At 40.0% G+C, this 19,098-nt stretch overlaps 1 protein-coding gene across 1 annotated transcript; it reads right to left on the bottom strand.

Annotated features, from left to right (window-relative positions):
* Positions 1-471: 471 nt before the first annotated feature.
* LOC148049681 (acyl-coenzyme A thioesterase 1-like) lies at positions 472-5,892 on the bottom strand. The gene is made up of 3 exons (XM_087723782.1): positions 5,273-5,892; positions 2,849-3,051; positions 472-1,399 (listed from the first exon to the last, which is right to left on the bottom strand). Exons 1-3 carry the CDS (start codon positions 5,880-5,882, stop codon positions 797-799), a joined length of 1,416 nt encoding a protein of 471 aa, XP_087579908.1. The 5' UTR covers positions 5,883-5,892; the 3' UTR covers positions 472-796.
* Between the last annotated feature and the right edge of the window lie 13,206 nt (positions 5,893-19,098).

Genomic DNA, 19,098 nt, shown 5'->3' with positions numbered 1-19,098 from the left:
GTTTAGTGACTGTTTGAAGTTACAACGGCACTGCAAAAGTGATTTGTGACCATTCTTCACACTTCATCGTTGCAGCATTCTCATGATCATGTGATTTTACATTCAGATGCTTGAAAACTGGTTCATATTTATGATGGTTGCAATTTCCTGGGGTCGTGTGATCCCCTTTTGCAACTTTCTGACAAGCAAAGTCCATGGAGAAGCCAGATTTACTTATCAAGCATGTTATTCACTGCAGTAATTCACTTAATTGTGGCATGTAAAGTTATAAAATGGGGCAAACTCACTTAACAACGGTCTTGCAACAGGAATTTTGGTCTCAATTGTGGTCATCAATTGAGGACTACCTGTAACGCATTGACAAGTGCAGGCAGGCACGGAGTCCAAGGGTAGGTCACTCTCAGAGAATGAGGGCTCAGTGCTTGATGCTATTCCTCATTCAAGCCCAGTTGGACTCCAAAGGGAGTTTATTCCCGGTTATTCCTGAAGGCCTGGTGCAATTTGCTTAAGAACTTAGTTGTCATTTGGAATGAGAAGGTGGCTGGGACTTTGAACCTATAGATTTAAATAAACCAATAAATAAGATCACACTGTAGGGCCACCGCCTGGATGCAGATCCTAGTCTTCAGGATTTTAATATGGAATGCAGAAATATTTGAAAACTAGATAAAGAGTGTTCAAATGGGATTCATCACATATGAGTTTCCTTCTTGCCATTTCATATCCATTCCCAGCATTATTCTCACATCTCCAGTATTTAGCTTAGGAAACATACATGCTGAAACCCAGCTCATAACTAATTCATTGACAATTTGTTTTTGCTGCCATTGAGGATTTGATGAAAGAAGTTTTGAATCTGCTTCCAAGCATCCACTTGTGCTGCTGTATGTGCTCTGGGTTGCCCTCCCCAGACCACTCTTTTGCCCACAAAAAGGTGGACTGAAGCAGGGCACAGTGGTGTATAAGGAGGTTCAATGTAATGACCTGCTTCAGGATAGCAAATTATTCCAGGTTTGTCTTTTCCATGAGCTTGTAAACGATTGGCAGCTTCATTGGCAAAAAATTCACTCTTCCAAATATGATCATCCATGCCCACAATAAACAGAAAGCGTCCCTCAGCTTTCTCCAATGGAATTAAGCTTTGGCGGTCATCGCCCTTAAGTGGGTTGTTCAGAACATCAATAATGTCATAGAACCCATTCTGATCAATTTTGATTCGATTTATATTAAAGCCGACAGGTGGAATGGTGATATCCTTGTATCGTACTGCTACACCTGCATTGGCTATACAACCATTAACAGTGACTATTGCCGTGATGCCTTTTAAAAATGAGGCCATGGAGAGACAGATGTCACCCCCTTTGGAGTGTCCCAACACGCCAATTCCTGGACCTTTAACCTAAACAGACGGAAAGAAAGAAAAGGAAAATCAGATTCACACTGCTAACAATGTTTCTACTGCATGGGATCCTACGGCTATGTTCATACAGCAACCCTAAATGAATAACCAGATGAATCTTGTTAAGCACGGCATTTTATGGTTTAATCGGTCAGCCACCCCTTAAGCAAACCAGAGGATGTGTTATGCAGACACAGCCTGTAAGAAAATTATCCATGCTATTTCACTTTCTGTTACAGTAATTGCCTAAAGCAGGGGTGTCAAACTCAAGACCTGCGGACCGAATCTGGCCGCAGGGTGCTTAGATCTGGCCCGCGGGACTGCCCTGGAAACACTGAAGGACCAGCCTGTAGTGCCTCTGCCCGCGAAAACAGAGCTGGGAAGGCTGTCCCAGCTGAAAATGGAGAACAGGAATCCATTTTCACTGGCAGAGTGATTGGGCCACCACACACGCCCCCTGACACACGTGATGTCAAGCTGGCCACACCCACCTCAGCCTCCTGAGGTCAAACACAACCCTTATGCGAATCTCAATGAAATCGAGTTTGGCAACCCTGGCCTAAAGCTTTCATGCTTCAGTTACTCTTGCATACCTTTGGCTGCCCCAAATGGAAAGAAATGAGTTGTTAAGATCCTTAAACTTTCCATGATCTATTTCAGGAATAAAATATTCCTGAAACAAATGTTCCTGAAAAAGCACAAAATGTTCAGCACGCTCAAACAATACAGCAACATTTGAATTTAGTTAATTTCCCAGAATAACTATAGTTCTAGGTTTACAAAATATAGGAAACCTTTAACTGATAACAGTAGTTGAAGCAACTTACATGTTAAGCAACATGCTGAGCTAATGTAGGGATAGATTTTGCTGCTAATCCTGATTTTTCTTTTCAACTGATTACGGATAGTTTTGATGTAAAATGATTGCTAAGTGAAACCACAGTTGTCTTATGATCTTACTTCAGTTTTCCTTTGCTTTATAGAACTGCAAAGGTCATAAATGCCAGGAATTAATTACTTTTCCATTATAGTAATTGCAAATGGTTGCTAAAGGTATCAGTCTCTAAACAAGGACTTCTTATAAATGCCTTTATTTACTGGTTGAATTACTGGTCTTTTTACAGCCCAGGGGCCATCCTTTTACTGTCCTAATTGGCGATAGTGGAGGGAGAGGCAGGATGGCAGGTGGGGGGGAGGGGGGGATGTGCGTGTGGTGGTCTTCCACAACACTCCCAATTTCTCATTGTGGCCCCTTGAGAAAATTAATTGCCCACCCCTGATCTAGGATAACATAGTAGTATACACATTACCCAATTTCCCCTTTGACAATCATTTTGTCTGGAAAACTGAGCTGAGTCTGACCCCAACTGACTGAATACATTTCTGTGGCTAAAAAACCTGAGATCTCAGCTAAACCTCTTTACAAAGGTCACAAATAGAGCAACCTACCACTGGATGTTTTAGCATATAATTGACAGCTTCTTCAAAGTACTCCAGATGCAATTCCCTTATGTCCTTAGGAAGATCTTCATATCCATAATAGGGCAAAGCTAATACGGCAAAGCCATGATTGGCCAACAGACATGCTGAACTTTCTGGAATCCCTACTCCAGTTCCAGGTATCCGAATGATACCTGGAAAAGGGCCTTTACCTGCAAGAAATATAAAGTAGAGCAATTGTTTTTAGTTACCACAGATTTCTTAAGAATTTAGCATACTTTAAACAAAGTCCTGCATCAAAGATAAAGGACAAAAGGGCACATGGCTTGATTCAAACAACTGGCCAAGCAATAGCATGGTTTCATTGTTTAGCTTGTTCTGTCACATAAAGGTAGCCACTGTGGTTTGAAAATCAGAATTTATGGTTTAGCCTGTTACAAAAACCACTACTCTATTAAACCACCCATTAATACAATGCACAATGCGTTGGCTATTCTAAATTGCAGATCCCAAAACTAGTGTAAAGGTGTATTGTATTCCATTGATTTTAATATCAGAAATTATAAAGCCAATTTGGTGTAGAGGCTGAAGGCACCAGAGTACGGAGGGACTCTTATTTTCTAAGCCTCTCTTGGGTACACAGCCACCTGGGTGGCTTCGGGCCAGTCACTCTCTCTTAAACCCAGGAAGCCAAATTTCCAGAAAGTGTGTCCAAAAAGCTTTTCTTAACAGAACTTTTTTATTTTTTTTCTTTAAAAAAAACACAAATATGTCATCATTTGTCAATCATTAAAACATTGAAGTACAATTTTTTTTTGTGTGTACCCCTCCCTCCCTCCACCCCCCCACCCCCCCTCCTCCTTCCCCCCCCCCGACTTCCCAGAACCCGTACACGGTATAGAATTTTAACTAACACAGTCTAAAATCTATTGAGAAAAAAGAAATAAAGAAATTAATGACATTCTAGATTGACCTTAGCTTCTTCTTACTGAACTAACTTTAAACAATTTAAATCATTCCTGATCTTAAGCATAGGCTAACTGGAATTTCTTAGTCCCGTATTTATTTTGTATATAGTCAATCCATTTTTTCCAGTCTCGTTTATATCTCTCATTTGAATGATCTTTGAGATATGCCGATATTTTAGCCATTTCAGCTAAGTTTGTTACTTTCAATGTCCATTCTTGAATTGTAGGCAAGTCTTCCTTCTTCCAATATTGCGCCACCAACAGTCTTGCTGCAGTTATCAGGTGAAGAGTCAAGTTGGTCTCTACCACTGTAAAGTCAGTACATATACCTAGTAAAAATAGCTGAGGACTAAACTTTATCCTTCTTTTAAAAACATTTTGCATGACCCACCATATTTTTATCCAAAATGCTTTAACCTTTTGGCAGGTCCACCATATATGATAATATGTAGCATCGAGAGAACCACATCTCCAACATTTAGGCTGTACATTCGGATACATAGAAGCCAACTTTTTAGGATCTAAATGCCATCTATAGAACATCTTGTAAAAATTTTCTCTCAGATTTTGAGCTTGTGTAAATTTCACATTTCTTACCCAGATTCTTTCCCACGTATCCAGCATTATTGGTTCTTCAATATTTTGAGCCCACTTTATCATGCAATCTTTAACTAGTTCTGTTTCGGAATCCATCTGTACTAATACATTGTATATCCTCTTTATATGCATTAAGCTTTCGTCTCTTATTTGTTTAAATAGATTATCCTCAACTTGGATAAAATCAATTTTTTGATCTATTTTCCACCTGGCCTGTAATTGCCCATACTGGAACCATGTTTGAATTACCTTCTCCTCTTTTAGTACCTCTAAGGATTTTAGTTGTAATACCCCCCTTTCCAGGGTAAGAAGCTGTCTGTAAGTAATTCTATCCTGTTTTTGTGCTATATTCATATTTTCTATTGCATGTCTAGGAATTGCCCACATCTCTTGGGTACACAGCCACCTGGGTGGCTTCGGGCCAGTCACTCTCTCTTAAACCCAGGAAGCCAAATTTCCAGAAAGTGTGTCCAAAAAGCTGAAGGGATTAGTCCAGGCAGTCACTTGGAGCCAAGACTGGTTTGAAAGCACACGAAAAAGAAATTACACCTTATTCAATCTTATTCCATGAGTTCATATAACATACTAGGCTAAAATATGGTCGCATTACAGGTTGATTCAACCTGTAGTGCTGGGTAAACGTTGGGTAAAAATATGTAAACGTCAACTAACCAAACTGAGTTCTAACAACGCACTGAATCGAAACAGCCTCAACCTGTCTGGTTAGTTATAGTACCGTAGCTGAATTCAGCGTGACCGTGAGAATCCAAAAAGTGGATTAATTAAATCGCTCTTAGCGGCTGATCCTCCGGGACATGAGTGTATTATTAATAGAGTAATTTCTGTAAGAAGATCCCCCGCTGTTTACCCGGAGGATGGAAAAGAGTGGCCCGGATGCTCCCTTCCCGCACCGGGAGTCTCTTCACTCCGTCGGCCAGGAATCTCCGCTCGTGGGAGCCCTTGGCCAGGACGCGACCAGGCAAAGTCGCTCCCAGCCTTTCTAACACCTCCAGCTCCAGGAGAAAGGGGAGCTCGACGTCGCGCTTCACCAGGCGCCTGGGGGGTTTTAGCGGCTGCAGCGACCACAGCAGCCCCATCGGCTCCAAACCCGAGAAGGTCCCGCCTTCAAGCGCCGGCGAGCGCTGCAGATCCAGCCGCCCTTCGCCGTCTGCTCGGTAGAAGGCGTGAGACTCGAAGCGCTCCCTTTTCTCATCTTCCAGCGACGCACGGAGCCCGATCTCCTGCTCGGGCCGGAGCCCTTCCACCGAGATGGCCAGCGGCTGATCGAAGAGGCTGTGGTCGGCGGGAGAAAAGCTGAGGCGAGGCTCCATGACACGAGCAGAGGTGGAAAAGCGCGCCCGCCGGTTCCGCCAACCACCGAAGGTCACAATGGAAGTCCTTCGCCAGCAGTGACTCAAGCAGCCCCGTAACATTTTGCTCGTAAACGACGTCACGCCTGTTGGCACCGCGACTCCCATGCTAAATTAATTCGCGTATTAGCACTTCTTGGAGCAAGGCAGGTCGCACTGGTGGAACTGCCGATTTAGTGTTCGCAATCCTCTTGCGACGAGCCAGGTCTTCGTTGTTCCGCGTGAGAGTGACTCCTATTATGTTTTTCGGGTTGATAATTTAGTCAGAATGAACAAATGGGTGTCGCGTTATTTAAATGTATTTGCAGCTAAATTCCACTGAACTTCCTGGACTTCGCTGCTACATAGACATGCAATAGTATTGTTCTCAGATACTCTTGTTCGCAGTACTGAACATCTGCTCTAAGCCATTGCTGCTTCCCATGACAACCCATAGCTGTTTCTGGATCTGCCGGTCACCTGGACTTCTTGGTTGCTCGATGCCACTGCTGCCATCTCTATTTGATTTTAGTCACTCCAATTTGACCCTGTGCCACAGGCGGTGAGTCTGTAGAGGAAGAGGAGGGCGCGTGGCTTTGCGATGTGCACTGGGGAACTGGGAAGGAAAGCATTTTCAGGTGGCAGCGTGTCCTGGAACTGCCTGCCACCTGAAACACGATGCACTTGTTTGGCCTCTGCACGCGCCCTTTTTGGAATTGGGGAGGGGAGCCTGCAGCCCCAAAATGCTTCCATTGAAAAGGTTTTCATCGCAGTTCCCCAGGCAGCTTCAGGAATCAGGCGCCATGTGAGGATCCCCGCCGCATGGAACCCCCCGAAAATGCGATGCGCGGAGCGGGTGGGTGGAGTTACATTCAGAGTATAAGACACAGCCAGATTTTCACCCTCTTTTATGGGGTAAAAAGGTGCATCTTATACTCCGAAAAATACGGTACTTATGTAACCAAGCTTAAGGGCTCTGTAAGGCTGGAAAGACAAAGATTCAGACTGTCCTGAATTCTCAAACCAAAATATGTTTTATAATTCGCAGACAGCAGAGATTTCTAAAGAGGAAAGTTCAAGATGGCAGCCCCAGCTGCATGATTGAAGGTTCATTCTTGTTTTTCCCGACATCACCCTTGTTAAAAAGGACTATTTGCCTGCATGATTGTGGCTCCTAGCTTGACTTGTTTTTGACTCCTTTCCTGCTGACTCCTGTTGTTACTGCCACATAAGAATGTAGATGATTGATTAAAATTGGGGCTACCGCCTAAAAGAGAAAACTTAAAGCAGTGTTTCTCAACCTAGGCAATTTATAGATGTGTGGATTTCAACTTCTATAAATCCTCAGCCAGTTTGACTGGCTGGGAAATTCTGAGAATTGAAGACCACAAATCTTTAAATTGTTTAGATTGAGAAACACTGGCATAAAGCAGTCTCCCAATTTCTTAATGCCTTCATTGGTGCAAACTGGAAACCGGAATAATACAGGTGAAAGGCAATATTCCATCGTGGACTTCTTCCAGATCTGGTGTTTCTTTGGGAGGTTTCCTTTCTTGTTCCTTTTCATTCCTCAGGAGCTCCAAAGATAAGTGGCCATTTGGATAGAAAATTATAATGTTCGAAGCAGGTTCTGAATGGTAGAAATTGCCCAGAAATTAACAATGAATGATGATGAAGATTTTTATTCTATATTAATATACATTCACATACTGTACCTGATACATATTTAAGGTCTGTTTTTTTCCCCCAAAAAGGTGTTACATACTGACAGGCTCCACCAAGGTCCTTCAATCCCGTGGGAAAATACTCCAAGCCGATTGGTCGAGCCATCTGACAGCTCCCTATAAAAGGGCTAGCTGTCAGACAGACCGGGTGCTGGATTTGTAAACAGTTGTCTGATAAAAGCTGTTGTTTGTCACTGAAGCCTGAGTCTGTCTCATCCATTCACCCGATCTAACAAAAGGGTTTTGTTATTGTAAGACATAGCTTATATTATTGCTATAGGGTTGTATTTCTGCAGTATTGACTAGAGGTTCTTAACACTGTAATGGTTAGCTAATATTATGGCTGGTTCGGAGAACTGCCAAATCCCACCCCTAGCTGGCTCCTCCACCCTCCACCACCCCTCCCCTCCCAGGAATCTCCATGTGCCCCATTTTGGATGCGAGGTAACTGCAGGGCCCAAATGGAGGCTCAGGAAGGGGGAAAAACAGGCCTTCCATAAGTTCCGGAAGCCTAGAGACGGGCCCATTTCCAGCCTCCAGAGGGCCTCCGGAGCCTGGGGGAGGCATCTTTCGCCCTCCCGGAGTCTCGAGGAAAGTCTCCAGAGCCTGCAGAAGGTGAAAATGCCCCCCCCGGCCTTGGTGCAAGAGGCTGACTAGGCCACGCCTACCATGGCCACGTCCATCCAGCAATTGGACAGAGAACCCATTGCTGAAATTTTTGAAGCCCACCCCTGATTACAACCATCTTTCTTCCACCCTCACCCTGGTAAGCATGTGGTAAAATTGCAAATTCAGAAGATTAATGTTCCTAACTCAGGCTAAGTAACTTTTACAACAGAGAAACATTGTGTAAGAAAGCAATGGCACAGAAATTGGACGCTCTCATCAATTATGGTTTCTCAGTGCTGTTTTTCTTTGATGAATATCCAGAGGCAAAATACAATAGTTAAGCACCACTCATACAGTGGGGCAAAAAAGTATTTCGTCAGCCACCAATTGTGTAAGTTCTCCCACTTAAAAAGATGAGAGAGGCCTGTAATCATAGGTAGACCTCTACTATGAGAGACAAAATGAGAAAACAAATGCAGACAATCACATTGTCTGATTTGGAAAGAATCTTTTTGCAAGTTATGGTGGAAAATAAGTATTAGGTCAATATCAAAAGTTCATCTCAATACTTTGTTATATATCCTTTGTTGGCAATGACAGAGATGAAACATTTTCTGTAAGTCTTCACAAGGTTGGCACACACTGTTGCTGGTATATCGGCCCATTCCTCCATGCAGATCTCCTCTAGAGCAGTGATGTTTTGGGGCTGTCGCTGGACAACACGGACTTTCAAATCCCTCCAAAGGTTTTCTATGGGGTTGAGATCTGGAGACTGGCTAGGTCACTCCAGGACCTTGAAATGCTTTTTACGAAGCCACTCCTTCGTTGCCCAGGCAGTGTGTTTGGGATCATTGTCATGCTGAAAGACGCAGCCACGTTTCCTCTTCAATGCCCTTGCTGATGGAAGGAGGTTTGCACTCAAAATCTCACGATACATGGCCCCATTCATTCGTTCCTGTACACGGATCAGTCGTCCTGGTCCCTTTGCAGAGAAACAGCCCCAAAGCATGATGTTGCCACCCCCCCGTGCTTCACAGTAGTTATGGTGTTCTTTGGATGCAACTCAGCATTCTCTCTCCTCCAAACACGACGAGTTGTGTTTCTACCAAACAGTTCTACTTTGGTTTCATCTGACCATATGACATTCTCCCAATCCTCTTCTGGGTTATCCAAATGCTGTCTAGCAAATGTCAGATGGGCCCGGACATGTACTGGCTTAAGCAGGGGGACACGTCTGGCACTTCAGGATCTGAGTCCCTGGCGGTGTAGTGTGTTACTGATGGTAGCCTTTGTTACATTGGTCCCAGCTCTCTGCATGTCATTCACTAGGTCCCCCCATGTGATTCTGGGATTTTTGCTCACCGTTCTTGTGATTATTTTGACCCCATGGGGTGAGATCTTGCGTGGAGCCCCACATCAAGGGAGATTATCAGTGGTCTTTTATGTCTTCCATTTTCTAATTATTGCTCCCACAGTTGATTTCTTCACATCAAGCTGCTTGCCTATTGCACATTCAGTCTTCCCAGCGGGTGCAGGTCTACAATTTTGTTTCTGGTGTCCTTCGACAGCTCTTTGGTCTTCACCACAGTGGAGTTTGGAGTGTGACTGTTTGAGGTTGTGGACAGGTGTCTTTTATACTGCTAACAAGTTCAAACAGGTGCCATTAATACAGGTAATGAGTGGAGGACAGAGGAGCCTCTTAAAGAAGAAGTTACAGGTCTGTGAGAGCCAGAAATCTTGCTTGTTTGTAGGTGACCAAATACTGATTTTGCACCATAATTTGTAAAAAAATTCTTTCCAAATCAGACAGTGTGATTGTCTGGATTTGTTTTCTCATTTTGTCTCTCATAGTTGAGGTCTACCTATGATGTCAATTACAGGCCTCTCTCATCTTTTTAAGTGGGAGAACTTGCACAATTGGTGGCTGACTAAATATTTTTATGCCCCACTGTAAATCCTGACATTTTATTTGGCCATGTCCTATTCCATATAGATTAGCTATAGATGAATAGATCACCATGTGGATTCCAACTCTCCATTCCACCTGAAACAGGTTTTTATTACCAGATAATACAAATATTCTGTGATGGCAACAGGAAGTTGGACTGACCTCAAATTTATCTGGGTTTTGCTTACGCTGTTTGTTATCTGAAATGTGTTATCGTTAACATTAAGGCATGTTTAGAAGAGCCAAGGTGGCGCAGTGGTTAAATGCAGCACTGCAGGCTACTGCTAGATCAGCAGGTCAGCGGTTCAAATCTCACCGGCTCAGGGTTGACTCAGCCTTCCATCCTTCCGAGGTGGGTAAAATGAGGACCCAGATTGTTGGGGGCAATATGCTGACTCTCTGTAAACCGCTTAGAGAGGGCTGAAAGCCCTATGAAGCGGTATATAAGTCTACTGCTATTGCTATTGCTATTATCTTCATTTTGTGGCACAGGAAAACCTAAGAAGAGTGGAATGGGGCAAAGCATTTCAAGAAACAAAAGTACGACTGGAACAGCATCAGATATATACTCCCTTGTGAAAATGATGTGGAATTACTGGATGGAATTCTAACTGAGGAAACAGGGGAAGGAGGTCCTATTCACAGAGATGAACAAAAGAAGCTAGAGACCCCTCTCTCTGCTTACTATAGGTAGGACACAATAGTTATTATTACAATAGAAGAAAATATGTAACTTGGGATTGAGTTTTGGAGTCCTTGGTGCTCTCTAAGTTTGGTTGTTTGCTTACAGATGCTTCATTAACCAACTGTATACCATCATCAGTGTTAGTGAATGTGGAGTTTGCTCCCTGTTAATATGCAGTTGTTTGCCTTGCCTGTCTTGGTGGGCTGTGGTTTTCTCCTTGGCAGTTCCTTGATCAGTCATCAATAGACACATGGAGATAAACCATATTGACACACCATTCAAAAGAGACAATAAAAAGTTAAGTCCCAGATAACCAATACCCAGATAAGCATGATACCAAACAAACAATAAAAAAGAAAAGAAAAACTTAACCAAGGAACTTCCAAGGAGATAAACCATACCTTCACCAACTCCGGCAGGTACCAACTCAGTCTGGCCAAGCTGTGGGTATATAAACAGGGAGCAAATCCAACATTCACTAGCACGAATTATGTTACCTAGTTGGGTAATGAAACATCTGCCAACAAACAACCAAGCTCAGAGGGCACCAAAGACTCCATGGATATTATTACATTTCCTCCAGATATAAATCTTTCAATAAGGTGTGAATCTCAGCAAGTTCTATAGAATTTAGTTCCAATTAAGGATGCATGGAATATACTATACTGGTAATCCTCGGGTGAGCCCAAAATTTATGTTGCCAAGTGAAAAATGTGTTAAGTGAGTTTGCCCCATTTTACAAATTTTCTTGCCACAGTTGTTAAGTGAGTCATTGCATTCATTATGTTAGTAACATGGTTGTTAAATGAATCTGGATTCTCCCTTGACTTTGCTAGTCAGAGGATCGCAAAGCTGATCACATAATCCAAGGACACTGCATCCATCATAAATATGAACCACTTACCAAGCACCTTTTTTTGATCATGTGAACATGGGGGCACTGCAACGTCGTAAGTGTGAAAAATGGTCATGTCATTTTTTTCAGTGCTGTTATAACGTTGAATGGTCACTAAATGACCTGTTGTAAATCGAGGATTGCCTACACTGCTTTTATGATTAAATGGTTTGTTTCTCTGCCCCATTCTTTATATTTGAAAAATGAAGAGACAACATTAAGGCAGTTTTATGAAAAATTATCGAAGTAGTAAAAAAGGCAAAGGCAACACTAGTAAGATGGTGAATCTGTAGCAAAACAAAAACCGGGCAAAAGATTTTGAAAAGAACAAGTCCGGGAACTTTTATTAAACTTTATCAAACAATCAAATATCACCTCCCCAATCACACACCCCTCCTCATGACTGAACTGATCCTTTTATCTGCCCCACTACTCCTTCCACCCACATCAGACTGGAGAATTGACAGGAGGAGGCTCCTTCTCCTATCTCTGGGAAATGCCTAGAGAACGGACACAGTAAAAGCTCACTTCCCCCCATCCTCTTCTCCCACCCTGCGTCTTTTACCACTTATGGGTTGGCAAGAAAAGTGGGTAAGATTTTTGGCAATGGAAAGCTTGAGTCTTCCATTGCTAATAGACAAGTGGCCTTGAAAAGCAGCAGCTGGGGATTTGTGGGGAGAATGTACAAACAATGGTTTTAGATAGCCAACAGAAGCAGAGCAGGACAGGCCCCTACCTTTATGCTTACCCCAGAAATAATGGTTACTTGTGTGCCACAGCTTGTGTTGCAGAGATAGGAAAAATATCCTTTTGCAATGGAGCAAGGGACTATAGGTAAAGGTTGTCTTGGTGACAGTGGAGGAGAAGATGGGAAGGAAAAACAAGGGGGAAATCTCTCAAAAGTAAATATCTCCCATGTACAGAGCAAAAATAACTATCTTTATCTAGGTCTATATCTTCATGTCCTATGATACAATTAAATTTTAACCAATATATCAGGTCAATTAATCCAATGAAACAAACAGGAAAACAGAGCTATTTAAAACATTTTTATTTAAATTTGGTTTTTTAGGATTGTTGTATCAGTCTAAGTTCTATTATTTCTCTTTCACACAATTTCCTAATCATATTCTAACATAACTTCTTGAAATAATAAGTAATCTTTGGTTAATGACCTGCATTCAAAGTTCTGATGTCTATGCCCCCATGGTCATATAAACTATTTTGGGCAGTTGAACCATCAGGAGACAATGAACAATAAAAAAAACTTTAATGAACTTTTGCAAAAGGGCTTCCCTCCTGTGCTCATGTTGAGCCACAGAGGAGAAGAAACAATACATATGAATATCGAATGATGTTCATGACAACTGCTTCCCTGCCAATGTTAGCCTGATCTGACCTGGAATGTTAATCAATGTATAGCTTTGTTATTCCCATAAACTCCCTTCTTACACAACTAATGTCTTACAGATGGTGTCTTAGGTTAAACAATCTAATATCTCACACAGAGTTCAAAAATATGGCTGTCCTCTTGCTTACCTTTGCTTGCTTAGTTTTACAGGAATAATTCTCATTTCTCTCAAGGCACTTGGTAATTAGTCTGCATTCATGGTTCTTTACAGCACCCCATGGTCAAATGGCTACAAACTATGAGGTTTTTTCTCCCAGAAACCAGTGTTTACTTCCGATTTGGGCTAAAAAATGGTCCTGAATAATGGGTTCCTATAATTGTATAAGTGTCAAGGTTCCAAGTAACACCCCCCCAATGGACAAAGACTCTGTGGCTTTGGCATGTAAACCATTGTCTCATATTCCGGGGAGCGTCACCCAGGTATGTTTCATTCCGTGAACTGGAAATGCAAAAAATATTGCCGATGCTATTTTTCTGATAGCTTATTGCAGATTCCATTTTACCTGAACAAAAGGAAAATACCTCTCATAAAAATAATAATTCACACAAGGCTTATAAACTGAACTATTATTGTTGGTAGATATTGGCAAGAGGCTTATCAAAAACATTTCCTTCTCTTATTTCCTATGCAAAGACAAAGAGCAGTCTCTTTGGACTTCTTACATTTTCTGTTTGAGGGAAGCACTCCGCCTTTATATATGGTTATCTTTGAAAGTGTTTTCTACAGAGCTAATACATCAGAAATGATACATTATTCTTCTAAAAAAGGTGGGTTTAAAAAACTGTTATGTGTGTTATATGAAGTCACTTTAAGACTTATATAAAGTCTTCTAAATAGGACCTTAAGAACAAAATTGTCCAACTGATGTGGACAGATTGCAAAATTGAGGTCCACCAGGCAGCTGCCAAGGTTTTGGGACATTTGAAACTTGGAAAACAAGTCCACGACCAGCTGAGGTGAGCATCAAACATCACCTGTGGTATCTGTACTTTTACCTAGCAAAATAGATGTGGTATGGTATCACATTGGATACAAACCACTTCCATATTATGGAGTCCATAATATCCTAACACGAGAAATGATATCTTACATTGATGTACTGTATTTTTATGCAAACTGCCATCGATATCATGATATGGCCAGTGGTGGGATTCAGCCAGTTCGCACCACTTCGGGAGAACCGGTTGTTAACTTTCTGAGCAGTTGGTGAACTGGTTGTTGGAAGAAATCGTTAGGGAAGAGAGCCGGTTGTTAAATTATTTGAAGAAAAAGATATTCATGTTTTGTGCAAAGGTTTTTCATGCACAAAGGCCTGAATTTCTGTTACCTGCAAGGAAAGATAGCTTTCTTGCATTCCTGTAGCTTTGTACCTCGTGAAAATGTTTCTCCAAAGTTGAGAAATACATAGAAGAGAACAATAGATGGCAGAAAGAAAATGTGACAACAAAAAATAATTGTCATATATGTCAGATATGGAAGGCCCCTACACTTTGCTTGTATATATGTCTTCTAATGTTCTTTAAAATAATTCCTAAAACATTTTAGGATCCCTACAATTTAGCAACTAATAGCATGAGGACAAATACGTTTACTGATTCAACTTGCCTTGAAGTTGTTGTGTATTATTACTTAGCTTTCAAAGCTAAGTAATATATTTTCTTTTATTTTGTCCTAGATGCATAAATCAAGTGAACTTATTATAATAGCTGTCCGAAAAGAAGCGTGCTGGGCAGCTGGAGCACTTCAGATTAAAGAAGAGACAATGAGTGTTCCCTAAAATGATTGATAAAGGATTTGTATGCAATGGTATAAATACATTCCATTCTTGAATGCAAGATTCTCAGAGTTACATTACTCTGGTCTAAGAATAGAACAATCAAACTTGCTTGTGAATGAAGAAATATTCTAGTTTAGTGAAGAAAATATGCGAGCAGAACCAGTCTTCTGCATATAATAGAATAGAATAACAGATTTGGAAGGAACCTTGGAGGTCTTCTAGTCCAAACCTCTGCCTAGGCAGGAAACCCTATACCATTTCAGACAAATGCTTGTCCAATCTCTTCTTAAAAACTTCCAATATTGTAGCATTTGCAACTTCTGGAGGCAAGTTATTCCACTGATTAATTGTTCTGTCAGGAAATGTATCCTTAGATCTAGATTGCTTCTCTCCTTGATTAGTTTCTATCCATTAGCTTCTTGCCCTGCACTCAGGTGCTTTGGAGAATAGCTTAACTACCTCTTCTTTGTGGATAAATTTCCTAAGGACAAAGATACAGGATAGATACAATTGATAAGGCAGAAGCTTTCTATGCAGAATATTTCAGAGAAATGGCTGAGAAAACTGGAAAAGATGATTTAGTGGCACAACTACTGGAGGCACCTACAACCGAGATTGAAAAAGTAGAAGGAGTTGTAGGTGGAATTGAGAAAGAAGGTGTGGTGGGGGGTGTAAGCTGTAAAATTACCCAATCTAAAATTATATTATGACGCAGTAGTATTATCCGTAATCAGTGATTGGATCGATTTAACCAATGATAGGATACTGAATATTGAGGGGCATGACTTGGTATATGGCTGGCATGCTTACCTGTTATTTAACAAAAAAGTGGACAAAAATTTTAAAAGTCATATTTTAAGAAATGCTTTATTGCGGGTTTGGAAAAAATATCAACACAAATTAAATGACAAGATACCCATGTGGGCAATTCCTAGACATGCAATAGAAAATATGAATATAGCACAAAAACAGGATAGAATTACTTACAGACGGCTTCTTACCCTGGAAAGGGGGGTATTACAACTAAAATCCTTAGAGGTACTAAAAGAGGAGGAGGTAATTCAAACATAGTTCCAGTATGGGCAATTACAGGCCAGGTGGAAAATAGATCAAAAAATTGGTTTTATCCAAGTTGAGGATAATCTATTTAAACAAATAAGAGATGAAAGCTTAATGCATATAAAGAGGATATACAATGTATTAGTACAGATGGATTCCGAAACAGAACTAGTTAAAGATTGCATGATAAAGTGGGCTCAAAATATTGAAGAACCAATAATGCTGGATACGTGGGAAAGAATTTGGGTAAGAAATGTGAAATTTACACAAGCCCAAAACCTGAGAGAAAATTTTTACAAGATGTTCTATAGATGGCATTTAGATCCTAAAAAATTGGCTTCTATGTATTCGAATTTACAACCCAAATGTTGGAGATGTGGTTCTCTTGATGCTACATACTTCCGTATATGGTGGACTTGCCAAAAGGTTAAGGCATTTTGGATAAAAATATGGTGGATTATACAAAATATTCTTAAAAAAAGGATAAAGTTTACTCCTCAGTTATTCTTGTTAGGTATAATTACTGACTGTACAGCGGTAGAGGTTAACCTGATTTTGCATTTAATAACGGCAGCAAGACTGTTGGTGGCGCAATAGTGGAAGAAGGAAGATTTGCCTACAACCCAAGAATGGACATTGAAAGTCACAAATTTAGCTGAGATGGCTAAAATATCTGCATATCCTAAAGACCATTCAAATGAGAGATATAAACGAGACTGGAAAAAATGGATCGATTATATTCAAAATAAATATGGGACTAAGAAATTCCAGATAGCCTATGCTTAAGATTAGGAATGAGTTAAATTGTCTAAAGTTAGTTTAGCGAGGAGGAGCTAAGTTCAACGCAAATATGTTATTAACTTCTTACTTTTATTTTTTATCAATATATCTTAGACTGTGGTTGTTAAATATCTATGCCGTGTACGGGTTCTGGGAAGTCGGGGGGGGGTAGGTTGTGGGGGCTCGGGGGGAGGGTGGGGGGAAGTATATTAGGCTTGATTTTAAAGCAATATGATTGCACATGTATATTGTCCTCTCTTATAACATGATATTGTCTATGTAATAATTTACATGTGATTATATGTTATGGAAATGGTTAATAAAATTTTTTATATATATATATAAAAAAGAAGTACATATTCAAAAGAGACATGAACAGCTACTAACACAACCAAAGCTTGGGAAAATGTTTACAACACTGGCGAATTGCAAGAAAAGAGGAGTGATCTTCTATATTAAAGATAATATTCCAGCAAAATTAATCTATGCAGATGAAGAGGGAAAAATTTTGATGGTGGAAATTATGGATATCAAAAAAACACTTTTAATTGGAATCTATGCTCCTAATGAAAAACAAGATGAATTTTATAAAAAATTGCATAAAAGAATCTTGGAGTTGGACTATGTTGATATTTGTATGGTGGGAGATTTCAATGGCATTGTGAACCAGAACATGGATTACAAAACACACAAAACAACAAAGCTAAATAGAAAACTGCTTCTGAAATATAAGCTACAAGCGTTTGCAGATGATTTGGTTTTTATTCTTGAAGATCCACTAGAAACAGCACCTAAATTGTTAGAAAGAATAGAGGAATATGGAAAAGTAGCAGGTTTGAAAATAAACAAAGACAAAACAAAGATTATGACAAAGAACATACCAGCAAGACAAAAGGAAGAGTTGTCAGAAGCTTTGCAGATTCAAATCACAAGCAAGGTTAAATATTTGGGGATATATTTATCACCTAAAATTAGTACTCTTAAGGAGGACAACTATACTAGACTAAAACAACAAATTGCAACTGACTTGATGAAATGGGAAAATCTACAACTATCAATGATGGGAAGAATTTCTACAATCAAAATGAATATCTTACCTAGAATTTTATACCCGTTCCAGACAATCCCAATCAGACTGGGTAAGGATTTTTTTCAAGATCTAAATAAAATAGTTTTGAAGTTTATCTGGCAAGGGAAAAAAAGCAAGAATTAAACTCAAATTGCTACAAGATGCTAGAACTAGAGGAGGACTGGGTTTACCTGATTGGGAGTTATATTACCAAGCAACAAATTTGATGTGGATTAAGGAATGGATAACACTAAAAAACTCTAGACTATTGAATGTAGAAGGTCATGATTTACTGTTGGGATGGCATGCTTTTTTATGGTATAAAAGAACTAAAGCACGTGGCTATTTTAGAAGACATTATATAAGGGAGGCCTTGTTATTAAACTGAAAAAAGGTTAAAAGATTACATTACTTAAAAATTCTAGTCTGGATATCAACGATTGAAGCATTTTCATATCCAATAATATATAAAAAGGAACAAACAGATATGTTGAAATATTGAATGCAGAGGGTGAACTCAAATCTATTCAAGAGTTGAAACAAGAAGGGATAGAAATGAATTGGTACTCATATGTACATATACAATCTAGATATAATGAAGATAGAAAATCAAAAGGTTTTTGCAATAAAATGACTGAGTTAGATAAAATCCTAACAGGTACTGATGAAAAAGTAATTTAAAAACTATATGGATATTTATTGGAGGTTAAATTACAAGAGGAACAAGTTAAAGAAACTATGATAGCTTGGGGTGAAAACTTTAGGCATGGGATTGATTTAGAGAAATGGCAGAAATTGTGGTCTCAAAATTATAAAATGATAATGTCTACTGCATATAGAGAAAATTTGTATACGATGTTTTACAGGTGGCATCTATCCCCAACGAGAATTGCAAGAATGTCCAAGAATAAATCAGAAATGTGTTGGAAATGCCATCAGATACCGGGCTCATATTACCACATGTGGTGGACTTGCATTGAAGCTAAAAGATACTGGACTAAAATTCACATGTGGTTGGAGAAAATGATACACAAACATATAGATCTTAAACCAGAGATCTTTTTATTGGGAATTATACCAAAAATCTATAACAAAGACTTAAAATATTTGATTGTAAACGTGCTAACTGCAGCCAGAATCGTATTTGCTAAAAACTGGAAAAATGAAACAATACCAAAACAGGAAGAAGTTATTTGAAAAATAATGGAGTGTGTTGAAATGAGTACATTGACATTTGAAATCAGAGAACAAGAAGACGAGCAATTTTATAAGAGAAGGGATTTGTTTTATCAGTGGCTGGGGGAAAAAACCTGGAAATGAAAAATGTCTTACTCATGTTTTAACTGAAGGAGCTAAGTGATAATACAATTATGCTGTGAAATAGATT

The sequence above is a fragment of the Thamnophis sirtalis genome, unplaced genomic scaffold (assembly GCF_051295495.1).
Source record: "Thamnophis sirtalis isolate CommonGarterSnake01/CBP01778 unplaced genomic scaffold, rThaSir2_p1.2 scaffold_1, whole genome shotgun sequence".
Taxonomy (NCBI): domain Eukaryota; kingdom Metazoa; phylum Chordata; class Lepidosauria; order Squamata; family Natricidae; genus Thamnophis; species Thamnophis sirtalis.
The sequence above is the reverse complement of the archived record's forward strand: the minus strand, read 5'-3'. Positions and strand labels throughout refer to the sequence as shown.

Bases quoted from the DNA above. Each gene is read 5' to 3' on its own strand.
- LOC148049681 (XM_087723782.1), bottom strand. From the start codon at position 5,882: ATGGGAGTCGCGGTGCCAACAGGCGTGACGTCGTTTACGAGCAAAATG. The intron at 3,052-5,272 runs GTAAACAGCGGG...TATTTCTTGCAG, and splicing joins CACTCTTTTCCATCCTCCGG to GTAAAGGCCCTTTTCCAGGT. The intron at 1,400-2,848 runs GTAGGTTGCTCT...CCGTCTGTTTAG, and splicing joins ATATGCTAAAACATCCAGTG to GTTAAAGGTCCAGGAATTGG.